We start from the raw sequence: 22,552 nt of genomic DNA on the forward strand, positions 1-22,552 counted from the left end.
GGAATCCTTCTTTCTACCTCACCTCCAAAATCTTCTATTGCTCAGTCACAACATGAAACACTGCTGACCCTGGCACCATTACTAGCAGCCCAAATGGCAAGTTTGTGCAGATAACAAAATGCAGCAGCGTCTTACACAGGCTACAAAACCTGAACATTCCCTCCAATCGAGCACCAATCCTTCCAAACCCAAAAGAATCATCTATGACTCCTTCTTCCTAATCTACTCTCCCACACATAGTGATTCTTTCTGGACACCAGGTTCTGAGAAATCTGCGTTTAGACCTGATAAATATTTCAACTGTATCCATCCTGTTTAAGTGATAAGCTCCCAAGGATGGAGGGTCCTTGATTTATCACTTGAAAAGTATCAAAGAGCAGGACATTAACTATTCCTTTTCACATTGCTCAAACCACCAGGCAGCCCTGCAAGCGGTAGAAAGGAAGGAAATACTTTACAGACATTTAAAAACATACATACATCAAATGAAAGAAAGAGGGATTATTGCCAGTATTCACCAAGTAGAGGCAGGGCATTTTGATGCCTTGTGAAGGCTGACCTAAAACAGAGGCTAGCTTGAGTTAAAGAATAAAGTAGGGATATATTAAAAGGCCTCAATGGATCCACCTTGGGCAGCACAAGAGCCCAGTCAGGGCTACACCCAAGATGAACCAAAATGGTCACAAAATGGACAACCAGCCATGGGGTCTCTCACTTTTATAAGTTCTGCTTCATTTGCATATTGGAGTTTAATTGTCCAATTATAGCTTTAGGTTATAAAATCCCATCCTTCTTGTTTTTCTGTTGCTTATGCTCCTGGGCCTGAGATTTGGATCATTTGTCCTTGGTACCCAGCTAAAGAAGGAATTGTTTTGTCTCCCTGTTGCCCTGATTCTTAAAATTTTCTAAAGCCTTCCGAGTTTACATTCTTGTAGAGAACTTTCTCACACAACTTTCTGTAAACCATCTATTGTTTTACATTCCTCCATAGAGGCGGAGAAAATGGGTGTACTAGTAGTTTGTCCAATGTCATTGGAGAAGTGGCACATTCACCCTCCAACCCACCATCACCTTTGGAAAAGTATAAATACTGGAGTCAGAAAATAAACTTCCTCTTTTCCACCTTTGCAATAGCAGCGGCTCGCGTCGTGCCTCCACGCGTGCTATAGCGACATCTCCTACTCTGTGAAGAGAGCTCACCACGCCCTAATGTGAAGCCCAGAACTGCACACTACAGCAGCAGAGAATCTGAAAAATCAAAAGCTAAACCCTGGGGCATCGCCTGAAGAGCGAGGCTGGGGACAGGAGAGCGGGGAGGCCGTACCTGCACACCAGGGTGGCGATGATGACACACCAGGCCGTGCAGCAGCAGTCAGCGTTGAGGTGCTCCTCGCTCTTGCGGTGGCGGCAGCACAGCCAGAAGGAGTAGAAGAGGAGGAAGAGCAGGTCCAGAGCCAGGCAGGAGAGAGCGATGCCACCCAACAGCAGCAGAGCCTGCAGGAACAGACGTGGGGTCACAGCTGGCAGGGCAGCCAGGGACACACCTACCAAGGCATACCTTGCCAGCAGGTCATTCTGTGTGTTTGGCACATTTTTAAATTACAAAGAGGTGGGTTTTTTTTGTCTCATTTGCTCCCCTCTCTCCAACCCACTCAATAAATCCATGTTCTGTACCTCAGCAGTAAATAGCTGAGCCATTTTGCCTGTCCCAGTCTGCAAAAGCCTAAGTTAATCAGAGGGTTTCCTCTTTACTACTGATCACAGGTCAGCAGATTTAGAGAACAAAAATAATAATAATAATTAAAAATAGTTCAGCCAGCTGCCTCTATCTGTACAGTTTTTTAATCTTCATGAATAAATATGCAGGCTTATTCATTAGAAATCCAAGTGCATGAGTGGGTTTGAAAGGGGGTGGAATTTATTATACATGCATGAGATTATTTTTTTTTAAAAATCAATCTCTATGCAATGCTTCTGTTCAAGGTAGACCTAGAATAAATGCTAAACCCCTCCATATACTATCCATATATGTAGGTACAACAAACGTGGATGCTATAGACACACTTGAAGCAGTCACAAATTGAGTTAGCGTGAATTCTACCTATTTCTAGTTATGTTCCTGGGAGGAAAGGGATGTTGTGTTTAACTCCCTTCCAATTTATTTTTATTTGAAAAATCCTGCCTAGAATCCAAAAATGCAAACCAATTTTGTTAAATAAAATTAAAAAAAAAATACAATTCCAACACCATATCTAGCCACATTTTCCCACCTGCATGAATCAAGCAAAAGGATGCAATTTTATCCACAAGGTGTTTTTGACACATCCTTGCTAGTGGTGACAAATGCCAATTTACTAGAAATTATTTAAATATCTGGAAAGAGTCCAAGTCACTTGCTGCCGCCCCAATATTGGGAATTCAGACATAGATCTGTATCAGCTAACCTAGAACAAAGGCTTGGGTTTTCAAACCAGTATCTCTTTTCCTCCCCATGCAGAAATTCCTTAAAGAACATTTATATGCTTCCTCCTGACTGAAACAATAACTTCCTTCTGATCAAAAGGAACACACCAAAGAATCCTGAGATTAAAGAACTTTCACAACTGGTGACCGTTTCTAACAGGGTCTGGTAGGAACTTGCTCTTTGTAGGCTTTTCTTTCCCCTGCCCTGCTCCATAGGTACTCCCTGCTGGGTGGTTATCCTGGCAAACAAGCCACACAAGGTCCTTGCCAGCCAAGGAACATCAGGCACACATAGGGAGGTGCTCACCAGCTGCATCCCAGTGCTGCACCACAGACACCCCAGGCAGCCCCTCACTCTTGGCTTTCCCAGCTTTCCAAACCCTCCCGGAGCCCTGGCATGGGGGCAGCTCCCAGGTGCTGCTTTCCCAAACTACAGAGCACAAACTCAGCCCTGCTGTGCAAAGTGAACTCTGGGATCTCTCCCAGCCAGGAGTGGGGGTGGAAGGGAAAAAGCCCAGTCCCCCTTTCCCATGCTTTCTCCAGATGGTGTGAGCCCTGCTGGAGCTCCTGAGCAGAAAGAGGCCTCCGAGAGGGAAGCTGTGCTCGGAGCCCCGCGTTCCCCCACTTCTGAAGCCTTGCCATGAACGAGCACTCCATACTAATTTGGCATACCAAAGCTCCTCAGGGGTATTCTTTATTTTTTAAACATGTCAGGCTGCTGTAAGGCAAAGCTTTCCTGCCCCGCTCGCCTGCACTTCTTTCTTCACACCCTCAGCCCTCCTGCACATGCTAAAAGGCATTACTGCTGGAAGACAAACTCAGCTGAAAACATCCTCCCAGCAACTCTTTTATCAGCAAAAAATCCACACTGCAGCTCCAGATGTAGGGGAACCGCCCCCATTGAAAGGAAATAAAAGGAAATACTTTAAAAAAATAAAAAAAAAAAAAAGGGAAAAATGGATATTAGACTGCCAGCTATCAAGCAACCTGAAGTCCCTGCTTTGAAGGGACACTTAATACATGCTTTAAATTTGCATCTGGCCAAAAGGACTTGGCTGGCCACTATACTGCAATCTGCATTTCATTTTCCAGAGAATATTTGTTTTCCATTAATGGATATGTGCCATGACAAGTGAAATCATCCAGCAGAGCAGTTATTAAGCTTTCTGACTGATGAGTCAGTTTAGGACCCAGGAACTGGCAGGCAGTGAAAGCCTGGTCACAACGAAAGATATTCCTCTGCTTGCTTGTCAGGATTAAGTGACAGTATTTAAAAAAAGGGAGTTGAGGCTGGATAAACCCTTAGACACTCTATCCTGCACCAGTAAATCTGGGACTCGGTTATCCAAGGCCACATTATCCCAAGTAAATGTAAAATTATGCACTGGGCCTTTTGCCACAAAAGAGCATCAATTTGTCTTCGAACATTTGCTGAGCTATCAGAACCTTTATAGCAAATGATGCATGAACTGCCCTTACAGGAAAATGGAGACAACTTGGAGGAACAGCATTTTACCACTGCACTGACACTAATGGCAGAAGTGGAGACAGAGCAGCCCCTGAAAATGAGAGTAAATCTAAGTGGTATCCCCAGACTGGCAGGAGACGAAGCTATAGTAACAGCAAGCACTTTCAAAATAAAAGCTATACACAGGGAAGCAACCACAGGAGCATTGCTAGCTTGGAGAGGCACCATGGAACCTGCAAGCGTTGTGCAGGGATGGTGCTGCAATGTTAACAGCCTGCCCAGCTCCAGTGTGGTGGCCAGGATTTGTGGTCCTTACCACCTGCACGGGAGCATGAAGCCAAAAAATGGGCAGAAAACATCCAGAGCCTCATGCAGAGAAAGGGGGAACACAAAGCTCAGCAAAAACATCCTCCACAAAGCTACCCAGGGGCTGGTCAGCTCTTCCACATGGCACGGTGTTGGTATCATTCCTAAGGACTTACATGTAGATCAGCCTTTAGTTTGATCAGTCCCTGCCCTCCAAGACCCTGCCCTGTGTTACTGGGGAACAAATAAACCAATATACAGCCTTGTCTGCTGGATGAAAATCCCCCATATGAAACAGCCACTTTCAGCTTGCAAATTCCAAAGAGTGATCCACACCGTTGGTTATCCAAATATATCTATGGACAGTGGTCCTGCAAGGCTAATTTTAGCTGCTGAAACTGCACTTAAGGGAGGGATATTTCATCCCATCCAACAGATGAAGTCACAAAGAAAATAGATCTACATAAGAGACAACAACATCTACATAAGAACACAAGAAAAGAGATATACAAGACGTATTTCTTTCCTTATAAAGGGGGGAACCCTAAATAAAGCCACAAGGCATCACAGTGCAGGAGGCAAACAATGTACTGCATTCATGTTAAATGTCAAGGTTTACCACTGCATTAAATGTTGTTTGCTCATCACCTTTACAGAAAAATGCTGCTTAGTGACTCTTCTTTATGTGACCATGTCCCCTCTACCAGGAAGATTATTTGGCACAAAATGTTCTGGCATCAGAATAGATTTAAGAAGTTAATTCTGAATACACAAGGGCTCAAAACAATCCAGGTGTTTATCAGGTACAAGTTTTACCAATCTCGATTTATCCATCTTCCAATTACCACAATCTTTAAACTTTAATTGCAGTGGCAGCAGCATGGAATAGTGAGAAGCATGGAATAGATGATTGCTATTTTACTGCTAGTTGGAAAGTCTACCAAAACTCCTTAAGAAACTTGAGAACAAAGCTGAAGCCTTCATTTTCATTTCACTGCAGTTTCATTTTTAATTTTCCATCAATGATTTTAAAGTTATTTTATCTTAAAACTTAGTAATTTCAGCCCACAGAAAAAAAAGAGCTACAGCTTTTGAGCACCTCGAGAACACAGCTGTCTTAATCACTGCCAGATTGAGAATGGTTTACCTTAAAGTTAGCTTTTGCCAAAAGAAAGCTTTCCATTGAATCTACAGCTAGCATTCTTTCTCTATTTCCATGCAGTGAGTTGAGATAGTGATAATAAAACAGAGAGAAGAGGTTAAAGGAGTGTGGGAAGAGAAAAACGTTCACCCAGAAGAACAAATGAAGCAACCTGGGCTGCTGCCAAAGGAGCACTCATCTCTATTTATTCCATGACGGACGGAAGTCATCCTAGCAAGAAAAGAAACTGCTGTGGGATAGTGTCATGCCTACACTACTTCCTACACTGCTTTTTTTTTCCTCTTCCAGACTTCAGGACATCTCTCTAAAAAGCTTATGTACTCAGAAGATAAGCATTTATGTTCTACCAAGCTAGCCATTTTTTAATTTTTTTTTTTTTTTAATGCTGGCGACATGAGGAACACTCTGACCTCCCCATCAACTTGTTCTGCACACGCTGTGTGTTCAGAGACTTGATTTTCAGTACTTAAAAAAAGGCTGTATGAGGTGTTTGCTGAGATACTTGAGTGTCTCAGGATGTCACTCATCCCACAGCCCCTCCAGAAGGGCAGGGACCACAGCCAGCCAGGGATGGCCAGTGGAAGGTGGAGGAGGACGTGGAAAGCACTGCTGATGTCAGCACTAAAGCATCCCTGTCTCCTCACAGGGACAGGCCTGCCCAGGCCAATTTCTGTGCTCAGCACTGTGCAGGAGCAAAGCTGGGCAGGAAATGTGCTGTGGAAGGGGCTTTTCCCATGGTCCTGAGACAAATTCTCTTCCAAGAGGGATCCCCCTACAACAGGGAAGAGCACCATGGAAACACAACAGGTTCCACTGTCTCATCCCCTTCTACAGACAGCTCCCAGAGAAAGCACACTGGTGAGGGACTGCAGGTTACAGATATATTTAGGGCAAGTCCACACTGGAGCAAGCAATATAGGTCAACACTTTGCCTTTAGCTTTTTTTGGCTATTGGCTTTCCTTTCCAGAAAGCAGGAAATGCCAAGGAGTGTGTCATGCTTTTTTTCCTGGTTTGTTTCTTTCTTATTTTTTTTTTCAAACACCTTAAGACAATACAGCAGACAAACTGGAATAAAAACAGATCTGCAGCTGAAACCTGTCTTAGCATGACTCCATCACTCAATTCCATTTACCAAGTTGCTTAAATGAGCAGGCCAGTTTCCCCAACACTGCAAAGCTCTGTACGCAGACATGGGCATTATATAGTTAATTGGTATTAGAGCTGTGAACTAAAGCCTCTTTAATTACAAATGAGTGTTCACACAGGGTTTTAATGTAGTTTAACTAGAATGGCCTTAATTCAGTGTAGTTTAGTTCACTTTAGTGCATTTAAAGTGCTTTAACTAATCTGTTTTGAATTTATTCCTCCAGTTAATTCAGATTAATTTCTCAAGTGTAAGCAACAACTAAGAACAAGGCTAGGTTGATAAAAGATTCATCATCATTTCCTCCATACTAACATTGTGACCCCTTATTTCATAATTAAAGACTTTCAACTCTGCCTTTATATTTGGTCCAATTCGCAGAAGCCAGAAGTGTAGAGGCCAAAAAGACACAGCTTGCTGCTCCTTGGCTAACTGCAGCAAGCAACTCAATAGAATCACTGCTAGGGTTTTGAGAGCTGTGGCTGAATAATACACAGCTCAGGTATGTCTGCACACCTCAGCTGTCACAGGTTACACGGGAGCAGGTGCTAGAATTCATCAGAGCAGCTCATACCACACACCAAAGAGAGATGGAAAGCACAGACTAGGAAGGATTCGCTTAACAATTGGGTTGGATATTTTTTCATGCCCATGAATGCAGATCTAAGCTGTGCTAACCAGCAGTAAACACTGGAGTCCTATTGGGTTGAAGTCAAATAACAATGCATTCATTCCTTTAGTTGTTACCAACTCAGCAATCTCCATCTTACAGAGCAAGGAAATGTTCCCAGAGGTAAGAAGGTCCTCTAAATTGGATGTTCTTATCCCTAGTTTCTCCATAGTGCTGGCTGAAAGCCTCTGTGCACTACAGTGATGAAAAGAATGAGACACTCTCACCAAACTCAGTTTCCACTGACAGGTCCCCACAGACTAAATCTTTATTAAATGAGGCTTAGCTCAGAACTGGCAGCTTGTCAAATGAGCATTCTCGCTGAAAAGGCGGATTTCCTTTCTGGGGATTCTGCAAATTCCCTTGCAGGACTCTAAAAAAAAAAACCACATCATCACGGATGCATCAGTGTTCCTGCAGGTCTTTGCCCCAAATCCCAGGCCAGCAAAACATGTAAGGAATCCTCATGGGAACAGGCCTTCAGCTTTAGAAGTTTATTTCTTCCTAGTATTCCCAGCTGGACAAAGCTACAGCTATTAGTTAATTTTGTTAAAAGGCAAGAATCAGATAATCTTTTGGGATATTGAGGTGAAGGGCACCGAAAGGGTAGCTGGAGGAATTTGGCAGGTATCCTGCACCTCTCACATCCACACTCAGCTTGCCCAGCTGACCCATGGCAGACCCACACAACTCCAGCAGACATTCCTTTCCCACAGCAGATTAGCTCACACGTTCCCACCCAACAGCAGCTCCTCTCCTTGAGGTCTTTTAGAAGCCACTTGACTTCCTTGGTTGGAAAACTGTATCATCCATTAATGCCTCAAAACACAGGCTCCTCACAAGGCAATTTTCCAGCAAACTGGATAATGGAAAGAAACCCCATGCTATAAAAGAAGTATGAATTTAATGCTCCTACAGCTCAGGGCTAAGCAAGCAGTGCCTGGATAACCTGGCTGGTGCTCAAGGGCTGTATAAATTCCCACACCAAGACAATTCCCCATCCCCAGCCCTCCAGCAGGAGCTCAGCTGTGCTCCTGCAGGCCTGGAACTCCCTGAAGGAAAGACGTGGCACTGCCTGCAGGCAGGGACCTGGGCACAGTTGCAGAGCCCAGCACGTGAGGCAGCACTGGTGTGTTAAAAAAAAAAAAAAAAAGAAGAAAAAAAAAGAGCAGGAAATGCTTAGGCCTGAAGCCCAGTGATTTAATCCAATTTCCATCCTTTTTTCCCTTCCCCCTCCTACAATGTGCACTCTCAGAGACAATACACTTCATTTAGAGGGGAAAAACATGATCTCTCCTAAGTGCCTGTCCTTACACTCTATCAAGCCAAGTGCTGGGACACTGCTTTTTTTTTTTTTTTTTTTTTCCATCTATGATGGCCATTCATGCTTTGGCACAGACAGCAGCCTCAAGGATTTTCTTCCAAGGCCCCAGCTGTACAGAATTTGTGCTTTACTCCACGTTAGCTGTTCTTCAGCTATTGCTGTTCCCTATTAGATTTGGGTTTCAAACCCAAGCATTCATCCTGCCCCTGTGAATTTTAAGAATTCTCCACAAAGACTGGGCCTTCCACTAGAGGTAATTACACTGATCATCTAAAAGTCTCCCATTCTTCTGCAGAACCCAAACCCTGTCCTTTCCAGGAGACATGGCACCAGCTCAGATTAAATGCAGTATTTAGGCTCACAGCAACTTCTTGATCTTCTTAATCACCTCTCCTTAAACCAGACAACCAAATCTGAACTGATCAGCCACTACAGAGTTTGAAGCCACTGAGCCCAATCCTCGGCTCTGATGTCCTGGCAGGGAGGTCACTGCAAGCTGCACACACCAGTCATCAGTATTTTGCCATTTTTATCAGGGAGAGGATAAACAAGGCACTGGGGAGGGAGAGGAAAGAGCATGGAAAATTAGCAGAGCCACCCCAAAGTGGAACAGAAAACAAATCCTTGTCCCACTTGTGGAAACTTCGCCCAGCCCATCAACAGGGTTAGCCCACACCATCAGCAGGAATGGCAGTGTTTCCATGAGCATGACCACTGTAGATAATGTGCTTCTGCTCCCTTCTGCCATTATTTTGCATTATTTTGAACTTGCTGGTTTGTCTTCAGGCACTATTTTAATCCCACTTAATGTCTTGAGAGTTTTGGCGCAGAGCATCTACAGCTGCACGCTATAAACTCGAGAATAACGTTTGCTGCACTGAACCACAAAACTTATACAGAATAACAGAGAGAGAATCCAAATTGGAATGGAAACTCTTAACATCACATTGTTACTAATGTTAGACTTGAAAGGCAATTTAATGTTGCCTTTTTTTAATGTATACAACTTGTTCCATATCATTAGCACAATGAAGAGTTCTTTTTCTAAACTGCAGCTATTAGGAAAATGTCTAAGTGAGAAGCTCTAGCACACACTTTGGCATTTGAAGGCACCAAGTTTAAAAAAAATAGAATTAATTAGAAGGAAGAGAGGTACTTTCTAGCCAAGATTACAAATCCACTGCAAATGGCTTCATAAGCTGCTTTTATTAGCACTGAATGAACAGGAAGGTAAGCAGCAATAATTGGGCTTCTGCATTTATGTGTCAGTGATGGCAATGGGTCATTTTAGTGTACTCAGGTGTCTATGACAGGGAGATCCACATCCAGTTTGTACTCAGATTGCAACCTGAAGTCAATCCTCAGCAAAAGGGATGAGAAGTTTTGGAACAACATGTAAATAACCAACAGGACAACAACAGAGCATTGAGTTTCCATAACATTTACCCTATTCAGCTTCACTGGCATTTGTCTACACAAGTGAAGCAGGTCAAAAGGCTGTTTACACAGCAAAAATCCAGTGCAGTCCATAATACACTGTAAGCCTACTCCAGGGTGAGAAAAACAGCACTCCTGATTGCATTAGCAGAGCCCTGGTCTGGCTGCCCCCAGGACTGACCTCTGGGAGGGAAAAAAGAACAAAATCAAAGGCACACTGCCCCACATCTTCAGAAAGTCACAGCCTACTGTGCTACAGCCAGCAGCCCACATGACATCTTCCTTAAAATAATTTGTATTTGAAGTCAGCTTCAGTGCAGTGGGTCGGTCATGCGGAGAGGCCGTGAAGAGCTGGGAAGGGGCAAAATCCCATGGGGAAAACTTCTGTGAGCTGGGCAGGGAGAACAGAGACCTCTGACCCATCTATTGACTCTGGATCCCACTGACCTCCTTGCACAAACAAAGCAAACGTGCCATTTAACTGCCAGAGACAAACAGGTGCCACACTTCTCACCATAAATTCACTCCAAACTGCCTCTTTCAGGACTTCTGTAGTCGGAGTTCAAAAAAAGAAATTTTTTTTTTTAAAAAACAGGGAAAAGAAAGGGAGGAAATCTCTTCCTTCAACTTAAAACTGCACCTTTCCTTCCTACAAAAGAGGCTCCTTCATGTGTAGGAAACATTTCAAATTCAACTCTTCTTTAGTTTTATTTTGGGGTTGAGTTGTCTTTTTTTCCTTTTCTTTCTTTAAAGAAAACAAAAAAGCTCTCAAAAAAACTTTCAGGGACAAAGACTACCAATACTCACTATTGAGAGCCTTCAAACTCATGAAAAAAAAATACCATAGAGGGACTAAGAGAGGAAGCAGATTAAAAAAAAACATCCAAGCTAGCCAAGACCCACCACAGTCACAGCTGGAGCCCGTGTTCTGCACCACTGACAACACTGGGAGCGTCATTAACCACTTCTCCTCAGCCTGTGCAAGGGAGGCTAGGGAGCTAAGAAAGGCCTCCTGCAGGCTCCTGGCCAAATGTGAGAAGGGATTAGGGCCTCCTCAGGCTGCTGCCCTGAAGGGAAATGCAATCTGAACACCGAGTTTTCTTTGCAGCTCTTCCCACCAGCAGTGCAGAGCTGCAGATGCTCCTCTCAGCATCCAGAGTCAAGCTCCCCATCAAGAGCAGCATTCTGGTGAGTGGTCACTGCCTCACCCCTCTGCTTCTGCTCCCCAGCATCATCCTGATAAAAGAGGAGCACACACTTTTTAAATTGAGTGCCATTCCTGAGTGAACAGGGCACAGCTAACAGCAGATGCTCTTGTAGATTAAACCCCTCGCAATTACAAGGGAAGTCTGGTGTCCCAACACAAATCCACAGAGGGCATCAGTCTCACCCTGTGGCTCTGCTTCTGAGCAGCTCTTCCTGCAGTCTCTTCATTTCCCCACGGGGTTGGGGGAAGAGGGGAATCTGTCTCCTTTCAACTGTTTCAAAGCTGTTTAACTCTCTTAGGGTTTGCCTGCAAAGCTGAAAGCTGTCATGGACCACTGGCCTAAAAAAATTTAAAGTACTTGGTTTGTATCAACTATTTAAAGACAAACACACCTCACTTTTAGCCTCCTTTGCCACCAAGTTTGTGAATACATAAGAGACAGGACTATTTGGCTGTAATAGAGGTTACATCAGTTAAAAGAAGGAGGTGTTTGCCCCACTGTGTCCTAATAGGATTTTTCATTAGTTGCTTTGCTTTCCCATGACATATATCATATTTACTGAAAATCAATGCATTTTATAGGTAATTTAATGCACGCACAGCCTGCCTTCAGAGATCCTTTTATCCTGCTCATGAGATCAGTGCTGGTGGGATTCCTCGAGTTCCTGCACAGATACTCATTCATTCAGCAATTCTTCCGAACCACAGAGATTGATTTTTCAGGAAAGTTCCCAGAGTTCTCTTAGAGGTTCTGCCTGCACTTATGTCATGGCTATATTTAAAGCAAGAATCCCACTAAAGTGGTTTATAACGTGCTCTGGCAGGACAGTGTAGACAGAGCTAAATCCTATTAAGCTACTTAAGTTGCTTTCCCCCTCTGAAGTCATCTGTCAAATGCTGCTCCTAGACATAGCAGCCAGCTATCAAACTGGCTTATCAAGAGCCATGCTTAAAACACCAGACAAAACTATAAAATGCAATCATCACACACATGAGGAAGAGAAACTGGGGCAGTGTGCTGTTCCAGTAACCTCCTGGGATCCCAGAGGGTGGAGAAGGCTGGTGATTAGCTTCTCATTACAGTCAGATTGCAACCCACTTGCACACCACTGGACCTTATTAAAGGGAAAAAATAAGAATGACTGTGTCTTTAATGTTAGCCTTGACTCTTCTGAAAGGACTGCATGGACAATACATGAATGTGAAGCATACTTTTAAAATAGAGATCACACTAACAGGGCAGGAGGGGGTACCTGGGAAAACAAAATACCATTCAGCCTTAACTCAGCACCCCACAGAGAAGGGGGAAAGCAGCATTCATGGTTATTTTATCTCCTTTCCCAGTGACTCAAAAATAGGCACCACAGAGTGCTGAAAGGTTAATTCCCATAAATGTTAAATGCCCACATTTAAAGCTCCAGCTTTACAGCATTCACTCCAGTGTGTCAACAAGTCACTGATGCTGTGACAACACCATACTGAGATTTCAGACACAAACCTCAATTCCACACATTCCATACAATAGTAGAAAACAATAGGTTGGAAAAGACCTCTGGAGGTCACTGTAGTGCAACCTGCTGCTTAAAGCAGGGCTAATTTAATAGATGGGGCTGCTCAGAGTCTTGCCTGGGCAAGTTTTGAGTGTCTCTAATGCTTGAGTTCCCACAGCTTCCCTCGCCCTCCTCCAGCACTACAAAGCAAAATGCTAATAAGTGACAGCACCCATGCTCCATTTCCCATTTCAGCTTGAGGTTGTTGTCACTTGTCCTTTTGCTGGGCACCTCTGAGAAGAGCCTGGAACCATCTTCTCCAAGTCCCTCCTTCACTTATGCAAAGGCTGCTCACAGTTCTGTCATTTCTCCTTCTCCTCTCCCGGCTGAATGTCCCAAATGTCCCAGCCTCACAGGTCAGCCTCTGACCAACAAGTGGCTTTTCCCTACACATGCCCAGCTCATCAGCACCTCTCCTGCCCCAGGGCCCCAAGGAATGAGGCAGTAACACAGGATTTATGCTGGCACACAGCTGGAGGAGAGTCTATGCATGTGAAATGGCTGATGACCCCATTTTAGGGCTACTCTCAGCTTGCTTACAGAGGCTGGGCAAAGCACAAGCCTTCAGAGCAGGTTTGCCTCCAGCTGCACATCCCACCCCACTTGACAGGGTCACAGAACACCAAGAGGTGACAGACTTGCCCCACACTGGGTGTGAGAAACACAGCAAGCACCATCAGAATCTGAGAGACTCAACAGCATGCATGCAACTGCTTAAAACCATGGGACAGCTGAGGGGAGAGAAGAGGAAAGAGAAAGGGGAAAAAGCAGCACTAGAGAAGTTACATGCTTCAGACCAAAAACAAGGCACCTCAGGAGTTATTTGAGAGCCCAACTGCAGGGATGCTCCTGCATCCCATGGGCTGCTGCCTTGCAGAGCTGCACAGCAACGAGCCTGGAGGTGGGAGGCTGGCAGCTCGCAGGAGAGCTCCTGGCTCAACCCCTGCTCCCATCCCAGAGCCTGGCTCAACATCTCCCCCCATCCCAGAGCCTGGCTCAACATCTCCCCCCATCCCAGAGCCTGGCTCAACATCTCCTCCCATCCCAGAGCCCGCCCAGCTCACTCTGGTATCGATCCCTGTCCCAAACCAGGGTCAGGCAGGGAGACAGCCAAATAAGACAGGGCCTTGGTTAAACAAATGAGCAGCCACACCATGCTATCACAACAAGAATATAGGAAAATCACTGTTTTATCTTTGTCCACAGCTCAGGTTTTCCTCGACAAGCAGGAAGGCAGAGCTGCAGAAATAAGGAGTGGGTGCAGGGGAAGGGGTAAGATGTGCAGCTGTGCTTGTGCCTGACACAGCTCAGAGAAGTGCTGACACCCAAAAGGATTAATGCTCCTCAAAGGCAGCACTACACAGCACAAGTGCTGCTTCTGTAGGTGTTTCACTCCATTAATTTAGGAAAGTGAGGGAGGAAGTGGTCTCTACAGAGAAAGCTACCCAACCCCAGCTTCCAATCCCAGGGTTCCAGACCACACCAAAGTTTATAACAGAAGATGAGAATTCTCAAAGAACAAGCAGGAAAGAGCACAGAAACCAGCACCATATGGGAGAGCAGCTGATCCAGCTGCTGGGCTCACCACCAGCACAGCCACAGAGCAGGTCAGGAAACCTGCTAGGGATGTGGAGGAGCAAAGCTAGCTCTAGTGCCTGAGCAGCACAGTCACAGCAGAAGAGCTTGTTACAGCTTCCTTCTTGCACAACAACCTAAACCAAATCCCCAGTAAGTGCAAGCAAAAATGAATCTAAGACACAGAACTTGAATGCAATGATTTGCAGGCTCTAGCACAAGAAATGGCTTGGGGTGTGGATGGGGAGAACTCAGGACATTATCTTCCAGGAGCATTTAGAGCTAAGAAAAGAATGAACTCCTCTGCCCTATTTCCCAGACTGTGCAGGAGCAGCTCATCTCCTGAGCAGTCACTACTGATCAGGTGCATCTCCTCAGGCAGTGAAGTCCCACAGGGCTCACTCAGTGCCTTGGGGAGGGGAAAGCAGCAGCACCTCTCCCTTTTTGCCATTACACAACTGTACTTAGAGCAGTTGTTTGTGCAGCCAGGAACACCTACCTGCTTCCCACTATTTATAAACCACCGCAGAAACAACTGTGTTTTGTGTCACTGCCTGCCCTAAATTGCCTGCCCCTCAGCTGATCAAACAGCAGCAAGGCAGATGAGAAGCACTAGCATGAAGTCAGATAAGTCTGGCTCCTGAACACCCAACTCTGCACTGAAACAGGAGGCCCTGAAGCAATCCATGCTGCCAGCTCTGGTGGGGATAGAACAAAGAGCAGATCTAATATCTTAAAGACAGAACCCACAGGTTTCCTGCATGCAAACATACACACACCCATTGCTGCTATGATTGTCTCAAACAGGGAAAAGCTCCAAGAAATACAGCACCTTCATACGCTTTCTTGTCCGAGAGGAGGAGATCCTGCCACCCTACTAAGTACTAAAACAATTTTAAAGTTTTTAGGGACTGAGTACAAATTTGTTTGAAAATCTGTCACATTGCTGTTGGTTGCTTTGAACAAAACTAATTGCAAAGACATTTGACAAGCAGACAGCTAAATATTAGATTTCTTTATTACTTAGCAGTAGCCAAAAAGGTCTGTAATCATTTATATGGGCACAGTTCTCAAGCTTATAAATTACTGTTATTTCAGACTCAACTTACTTCAACAAGAAAAAAAGAGGTAAAAAGCATAGTTTTAATAAGTGAGATCTCTCCAGTTTTGACAAAGCACTGCTTTCCTCCTTAACAGCTGCTGCTACATACGAAGGTGTCAGACTTTTTTTCTCTTCTCCAACACCACAGCTGAACATTTAGCAACAGAATTAAAACAAGAAAGCCACCATTAAAAGTTGTGACAATTGAGCCTGTGATGGGTAGTGTGGCTCTCCCTGGGCTCAAGCAATCACTCACCACATCACTGGTGTGGTCTCTGAGCTGGAGACAATGCCACACTTAGAACCAAAGCCAGGAAAAGGAAACAGTAATAGAAGAGCAGCTTCCAAAACCTGTTATTTCCCCCATCCACAGAGGGAAGATAGCCAGGTTTCCCCTCTATGTTCTTCTCCTTATAAAAAAAAAAAAAAAAAAAGCTGTAAATCCCTGTGTTCTCCAGTGAGACTGACTTTGATATCCACTACACAAATACCAAGATGTGTTGTTTAGGTGAACTACCCAGAGGTCATCATCTCCCATCTGACCTGCTGGAGCAGCGAAGCACAGCGGACACAGCTCCACACTAACAAGCAAGGCTATTTCTGCTGCTGTGCTTGATGATCAAAGCTTTTCCCTAAAATAATAAGATCCCAGGGTCTCCAAGACCAGTTTGGTAACAGCTAAGATGGGGAGAAGACCCTTCCCTTCCAGGAAGCAAACGCCACACAAGCTTTGTGTTAAGCTTTGTGTTGAGCTTTGTGTTAAAATGATCCACAGCAGCAAGAACGCCTTATTAAAATTTGCAACTAACTTAATCAAGGAATTCTAATATTCATAACTGAACTTAAAAGCACTACCCTCTGGGATACCAGAGAATTTTCCCTCAAAGACTGTTCACCTCATTGGCAGTCATGTTGCTTTTCATAATCTTGTTCACAAATTCAATCAAGCTCCAGATAAAATCTAATCAAGTTGGACAAGCTGAATTGCAAGGGCTGTCGTTTCAAGTCCTTTAACAGGAGGTCAGCTCAAAGTAAGCCTCTGAAGTCCCAGGACTTCAGCAGGATTATTTCATGTAGTTCATTGCTGTAGGCACCAAAGATCATTTTAGCTCCCCAAACTATTTTTAATACTCACTCTAGTGGAGCATAAGATCTCTAGACAAGCTGGGTTTAGTCTTCAGTCTTTTTTGCTCAAACCCTCAGTGATTTCTCCAGGCACAAAAGTGGCTCTCTCAGGTACAGGAAAGAACAGCTATTCACAAAACTTCTTTATTATAATTGTTCTTCAGCTGCAGTTTGTCCCTCTGGAAAACATCCCCATCCTTGAGAACGACTGCTAGTCTGGAGATACTGACCATTCCAAAGCAGACATAAAAGCACCCAGACTGCCAGGGCAAAGCATGAAGGAAGACCTCATCATTCACTCTTAAGACAGGCTGGTCACTTCGTTCTGCCCTCTGGAGACACCCTTTTCCTTTTCCCCTCAACTGAAAAAACAAAATTTAAGCCATAGCCAAGATTCAAATCCTTTGGCTACTCCCCAGCAAACAGGCACTAGGAAAAATTTACTCCCACAAAAATTAAATGAGAGAAGAAGCCTTTTTATAATTGATCAATCCAGATTAAAAGATTCATGAAGCATGAACATAACTTGAAAATAAAACTCTTAACCCTTTTGAATACATGCTGATATTGTAAGAATAAAAGGATTCAAGTGGTTCTTGGTTCTAAAGTTAATTTTAAATTCCATCTATGGAGCCTGGGAATCACTGGATAACACTTAAATACCTTACAGGACAGTGTGACATTGCAAACCAGTGTGACCAGGGTTTAAGCATGTCCAGCCATACCTGAAATGTGGCTGTCACTTGACTGCTTTCCTTTTGTTCACCAAGCATGTAAGAATCCTTATTCAGACTAATAGATCTGATGCAGATTCAAGGCCTCTCTCTATGAAAGTGGTGTTGATGAAAAAAATGCTTTCATAACAATATTAGTCACAAACTTTATTATAACTAAAATCTTAAGAGGAGAACACCCTTTTTTCCCATCATCATACGTTTGTGGATAACAAAACAATGAATGGCCCCACTAGCCAACTTCTCAACACTTGAAAAGTAATTATTTCTCAGCTACTGAACGGATAAACAGAACTACCAAGTTTCCAGCTAGCAAGCCACTCCCCTTCTTCCTCTTGTTCAGCATGTGCAGCTCAGGTCATTTCCAATTTTGATTCCAGCAGGAAGAGCTATTTCAGCCAGTGCCCAGAAAAAAGAAACTCAGAAAACCCAGACTCACTGGCTGCACTGCATTAAAAAGCACTAGGAAAAAAGGCCACTGATTAAAGGGAGGCAGCCTTTATCTCCAATGCACCAAACATCTGAAAGGATGTTCCCTCCCAGATACTTCAATGTATCCATCTTGCTTCCCTTCCTTTTTTTTTTTTTTTTTACAGTAAAATCTTTGTTCATTTAACTGTTTATCCAGCCAGCTTCAAAATTAAAATACTTCTGCCTTGTCTCCAATCCAGGTTGGTCCCTGGTGACTATCTCCTGTATTTTACATAATACTATCTCTTTCTAGAAACTAAGCTCTAGGGAAAATGAAGAAGTAAGGAAGCTCGAGCCTATTTATCAGGCCTGACACTTCCTATAAGAATGCAGCCCTGGAAAACCATTTCCCTGACAAATGGATGGGCCTGAACTGAGTTGCACAGCCCTGTATTTCGCTTTCTCATCACTCTTCTAAAGAGGTGCAACTCTGAAGAGGACTTCAAAACACAGATGGGCTTGCAGGGAAGGTGGGGACTGGAGCTACGTGACAGACCCCAGCTGAGCCCCAGGCTCTGGTGGAGTCACCTGTGCCCCTGCTCCTCCAGCTGTGAGTGGCATTCAGATCCTGCCACATCCCATTTCACTGGCCATGTCCAGAGCTTTCAGGCACATTGCTGAGGAGCAGATGCACATACACCACCAAGGAGAGCATCACATCACAGATAACCTAATTCTGTAGAAGGGGAAAATTGATCATGTGGCAACAAGAACTGCTCAAGACTGTTCAAGTCATGGAGGGTGTGGCCTTAAGGGCAGAGGGAAGCACAGAAAGAATCAGCTCTGAAAAGGATGGGTTGATGCACTTTAAGAGGAATATTCCCTGCTCAGCTACAATTCTGCAGGTCACAAATGAACCAGAAATAAAATGCTATTACAGACCCTTTCACCAGCAGTCCAGTGGGTTGTTCCATTTGCTCACAGCATTGTTTCCAACTCCAAACCAGAAAGAAGCCATAAAGGACAGGAAACAGCTCACCTATTAGCCAAAACCAGAAGTGTGGTTTTTTCCATGATGATTTAAAAAGATAGCTATGATTGAGGAAAGCCTATGGAGTCACATGAAGACAGAATTAAGCCAGCAACCTTTTATTTGGTCCCCGATTTCTGCTTCTTGATTGAGCACTCCAAGATATTCCAAAAGGGAGATTCAACAAAGCCTGCCACATCCTACACTTTTCCACCCAACTCTTAGTGCTGGAGCACTAGGAAGGCACAGGGACTTTGTTTCCATGCCAGGTTTATGCCAGGCCAGGGTTATAACAATTCATCAGCCATGAATATCCAGTGTTTCATGCCTGGATCAGATGTTCAGTCTGGTTCACTGGGCAGCTGTTCAAACACCCTGGCCCTGGCCAGCAGGGCTGCTCCTGTGCATTCCAGGCCTGGTTACACTGGAACTGGAACCAGACCTACCTCTGAGCTGCTGTGAAAACCTGTTTCCAGCCTGCTCAGTCCTTTGATTTAATCACTGAGCAGCCCCAGGGTGCAAAATGTTCCAGCCACCCTCCTGGACCATGACCTCAGGAACCACAAACTTCCACTTCACACAGGTGTGATTAAAAGGTCTAAAGCTGCAAATTTTATTAGGGATGGGAGAGTCACATCAGTGTCAGAATTCCCCATGCAGGACCTCAGATTTAGGTGCCATTTACACAAAGAAAGGCTCAGTGCTGAAACCACAATTTTGCACTGTTTCTCTGCTGAGCTCCTGCCTGTAGGTGCCTATCATAGACAAACATCCATGTTCACAGCCAAATCTAATTTTAAATCGTGCTGAGTATGTTAGATTACAGTACTATCCATCTCTGTATCTTGTTCAACAAGAAATATAAATGTATTTATTCCAAATGGGTGCTGGATGCAGTTTCACCAACATGCACAGGTCTTGGCACTGCAGCACTGATACAGCAGTGCCATTCCATGGGAAATCGGGACCAAAAAATTTAATGCCATTAAAAAGTAAAGGAGATTTTGAGCACACAGTTACAGAGAGAATGGTCAGAATCTCCCTCCTCATAATGTTTAAAAAAGAGATCTGCAAATCTGTAGAGAAACAAACCCATTTTCCAGGGATTCAGATCACAAGTGCAAATCTTGCAGCAAAGCTTGGGCTCCATACAACTATGGGATTTCCTGGGGTTTCACTGTACACACAGGCAAACATAAAGTCAATTTGTTTGCATGGATTTCTACAACATAAAGATGTTTGGATTTGATTGTTTGGGGGTTTTAAAAACAACTTCAAAACTCTCGTGTAACTTGTAAGGAAAGTGACAACACTTAAGTTTTCTCCTGGGCTCTTTGAGTATATCTAAGCACCTGCATGCTGCAAAAATAATCTAAATAAAAAACCACCAGCAACAACAAAACACTCAAACCACACAGGACTTGAGAACATGCAGTTTATCTAGGTTATTAGAAAAAACATCTTTCCAAACACAGCACAATGGAGGAAATATTTTTGCAATTCTCCACAGTTCCCAGAAGAGTGACCTCTTCTAGCACCAGCCCCAGCCTGTGCACTGCAGACTTGGACAGCACCAAACCCTTCTGCACTGGAGAGATGCAGAAGAGGAAGTGGTGACACTTCAGGCAGACAAAGCTTTCCTTTTAAGTCCAGGATTGAAAAAAAAGTGCAAGACAGCAGAATTATAAGTTGCTCGATCATAATTCTAGCAGGAAACACTCTGCTCTTATCAGCATTGCTTCAAACCACCCTTGTTATGCTAATCCAGTAACTGGTGAACGCTGAAGCGCCCTCCATAGAGGACCATTGTGAGAAAAGAGTCCTTCAACATTTGTTTGCACAGCAGCTACATCTGGGGAAGAAATTACTGCAAAGCTTCTACCTCCCAGCAGAGCACTGCTTGGATCAGTTTGAAAGGCAGAAATGCCAAGTTCACATGCCCTGTGGAAGCCTCAGCCACACCTTGTCAGTGATGCAGCCCAGCCCTTGGGGCACACAAAGTCCCTGTGCACTAAGAGTTGGGTGGAAAAGCGTGGGACGTGGCAGGCTTTGTGTTGAATCTCCCTTTTGGAATATCTTGGAGTGCTCAGTCAAGAAGCAGAAATCAGGAACCAAATAAAAGGTTTCTGGCTACTTCTGCCTTCTGAGCAGATTTCTTTGCTTGGGGTTGCTGCTCCAGTCTGGCCTGCAGTAGCAGAGTTAGCACAGCCAGCAGCTCCCTGCTCCTGTCACCCTGATCACCTTCATCCTGACATGCCTCCAGCTGCTCTCTGAGGACCATTCCATGCACAACTTACACAATGCCACGAGGTATGCTAAAGACCAACTTTGGTCTAGGAAAAAAGGGAGCCCCACAAGCTAAAAGCAAAAGTCATGCCTTTTATAGAAAGCACTGTGCAGTTTGATTCCTCTACTTGTGATAAACTTACCCTTTGCAACTTTTCACTGTGTATTTCACTGGGAAATTTAAGCCGTTTTGGACACTTGCTGTTGATAATGGAGACTTCCCCCACTTCTCCACCCACTTAAAGACAATTCATCTCACAACTGCAGTTCTGCATTCTGAAAGCATCACATCCTCCCACCAGCAGACAGCCTCCCCAGTCAGCAGTCCTGGCCCTTTGAGCTTGAAAACCTTAAAACACATTGAAGCCTTCCTTCAGAAAACCCACAACACTACTCACTGAGTAGTGGAGCAGAAGGAGGAAGTAGGTTTTCTTTAACATCCCAAACTGATAGCTCCCCCCTCACAGTGTAATCCTGAGCTATTCTTCCCACCAACTCCTTTTTCTCATCTCTACCCAAGTATGCTGAGATTATTGCATCTGCTGTGTATTTCTGCTACCTTTGGGTTAATAACCAATGCTTTCTATCCATGAAGAATCACAGGACAGAAGTGCTACAGTAGAAGAGCTTGACAGGCCAAGCCCAAGGTGTTGCACAACCAGCCAACAAAGCTCAAGGCAAAGTTCCCTTTCAGGGAAAAGCTCCTTCAGTCACAACAGCACAGCCACCAGGGGAGGATTTCACCAGCACTGCTGAAGAACAGGTCCAGTGCTCCTGCTCACCAGGTCCTCACTTGGCCTTGGGAGGGAGGGATCTGTACTTCTAACCCACAAACCAGGCCCTTTTCCTTTCCTTTATATGTTCACAACTTCTGACTGGCAGATTTGGGGTTACAGTGCCTTTCAGAATGAAGGGCCAGGAGCACAGACTCTTCAGTCTGCTGTTTTAAACCTCACATCTCAGGTTAGAAACACAGCCCACAACATTCCAACTGGAAGTATGAGGAGGGATCCAGCAAAGGAAGAAGAAATCCAATGGCCAACAGCCAGCTGCCTCCTCCACTTCCTACTCTGCACTCATCTACTGCAGCTCTTTGAAGCAACAGGGAGTCAGGAAAGAGAGCTGGCCTGAAAATTCTTGGGAAGGATTATTTAATCCAGCCTCCAATACAACATTCAGGCCACGGCCATTGATAGCTGAGGTCATTCCTGCTATGAGCCATCCCTGTGGTTGCTCTGACTTCTGGCCTATCATTCAACACACACCTTGTGGTGCCTTAAAATGACTTTTGTATGTTTGCAACATCGCTGAGGTTGGCAACTTCCACTAACAACAACACAAAGAGCATTTATCAGTCCTGCAGGGAGTACTTACACAAACTTAAAAATTAAATTAGGCTACTTAAAAACAGCTGTTAGTACCAGATCAGCATTCTCAGTGAGAGGTTCCAGAATAACAAATGCAGAAATACATGATATCACCCTTTCTGGGACACATTTTCATCTACACCAGGAACTGGTGCTTAGTTACTTATTTGCTACTTGCCTGCTGTGTTTA

The 22,552-nt window shown here is 44.4% G+C and overlaps 1 protein-coding gene across 3 annotated transcripts in view; it reads right to left on the reverse strand.

The window, feature by feature from the left end:
- Positions 1 to 22,552, reverse strand: part of TTYH3 (tweety family member 3) — a 74,105-nt gene that overhangs the window by 35,569 nt on the left and 15,984 nt on the right. For all 3 annotated transcript variants that reach the window (XM_021539683.3, XM_021539680.3, XM_021539682.3), the window contains exon 2: positions 1,325 to 1,494. In XM_021539683.3, coding sequence (XP_021395358.1) covers positions 1,325 to 1,494 — 170 coding nt within the window. The remainder of the gene's footprint in view (positions 1 to 1,324; positions 1,495 to 22,552) is intronic.

The sequence above is a fragment of the Lonchura striata genome, chromosome 16 (genome assembly GCF_046129695.1).
Source record: "Lonchura striata isolate bLonStr1 chromosome 16, bLonStr1.mat, whole genome shotgun sequence".
NCBI classification, from domain to species: domain Eukaryota; kingdom Metazoa; phylum Chordata; class Aves; order Passeriformes; family Estrildidae; genus Lonchura; species Lonchura striata.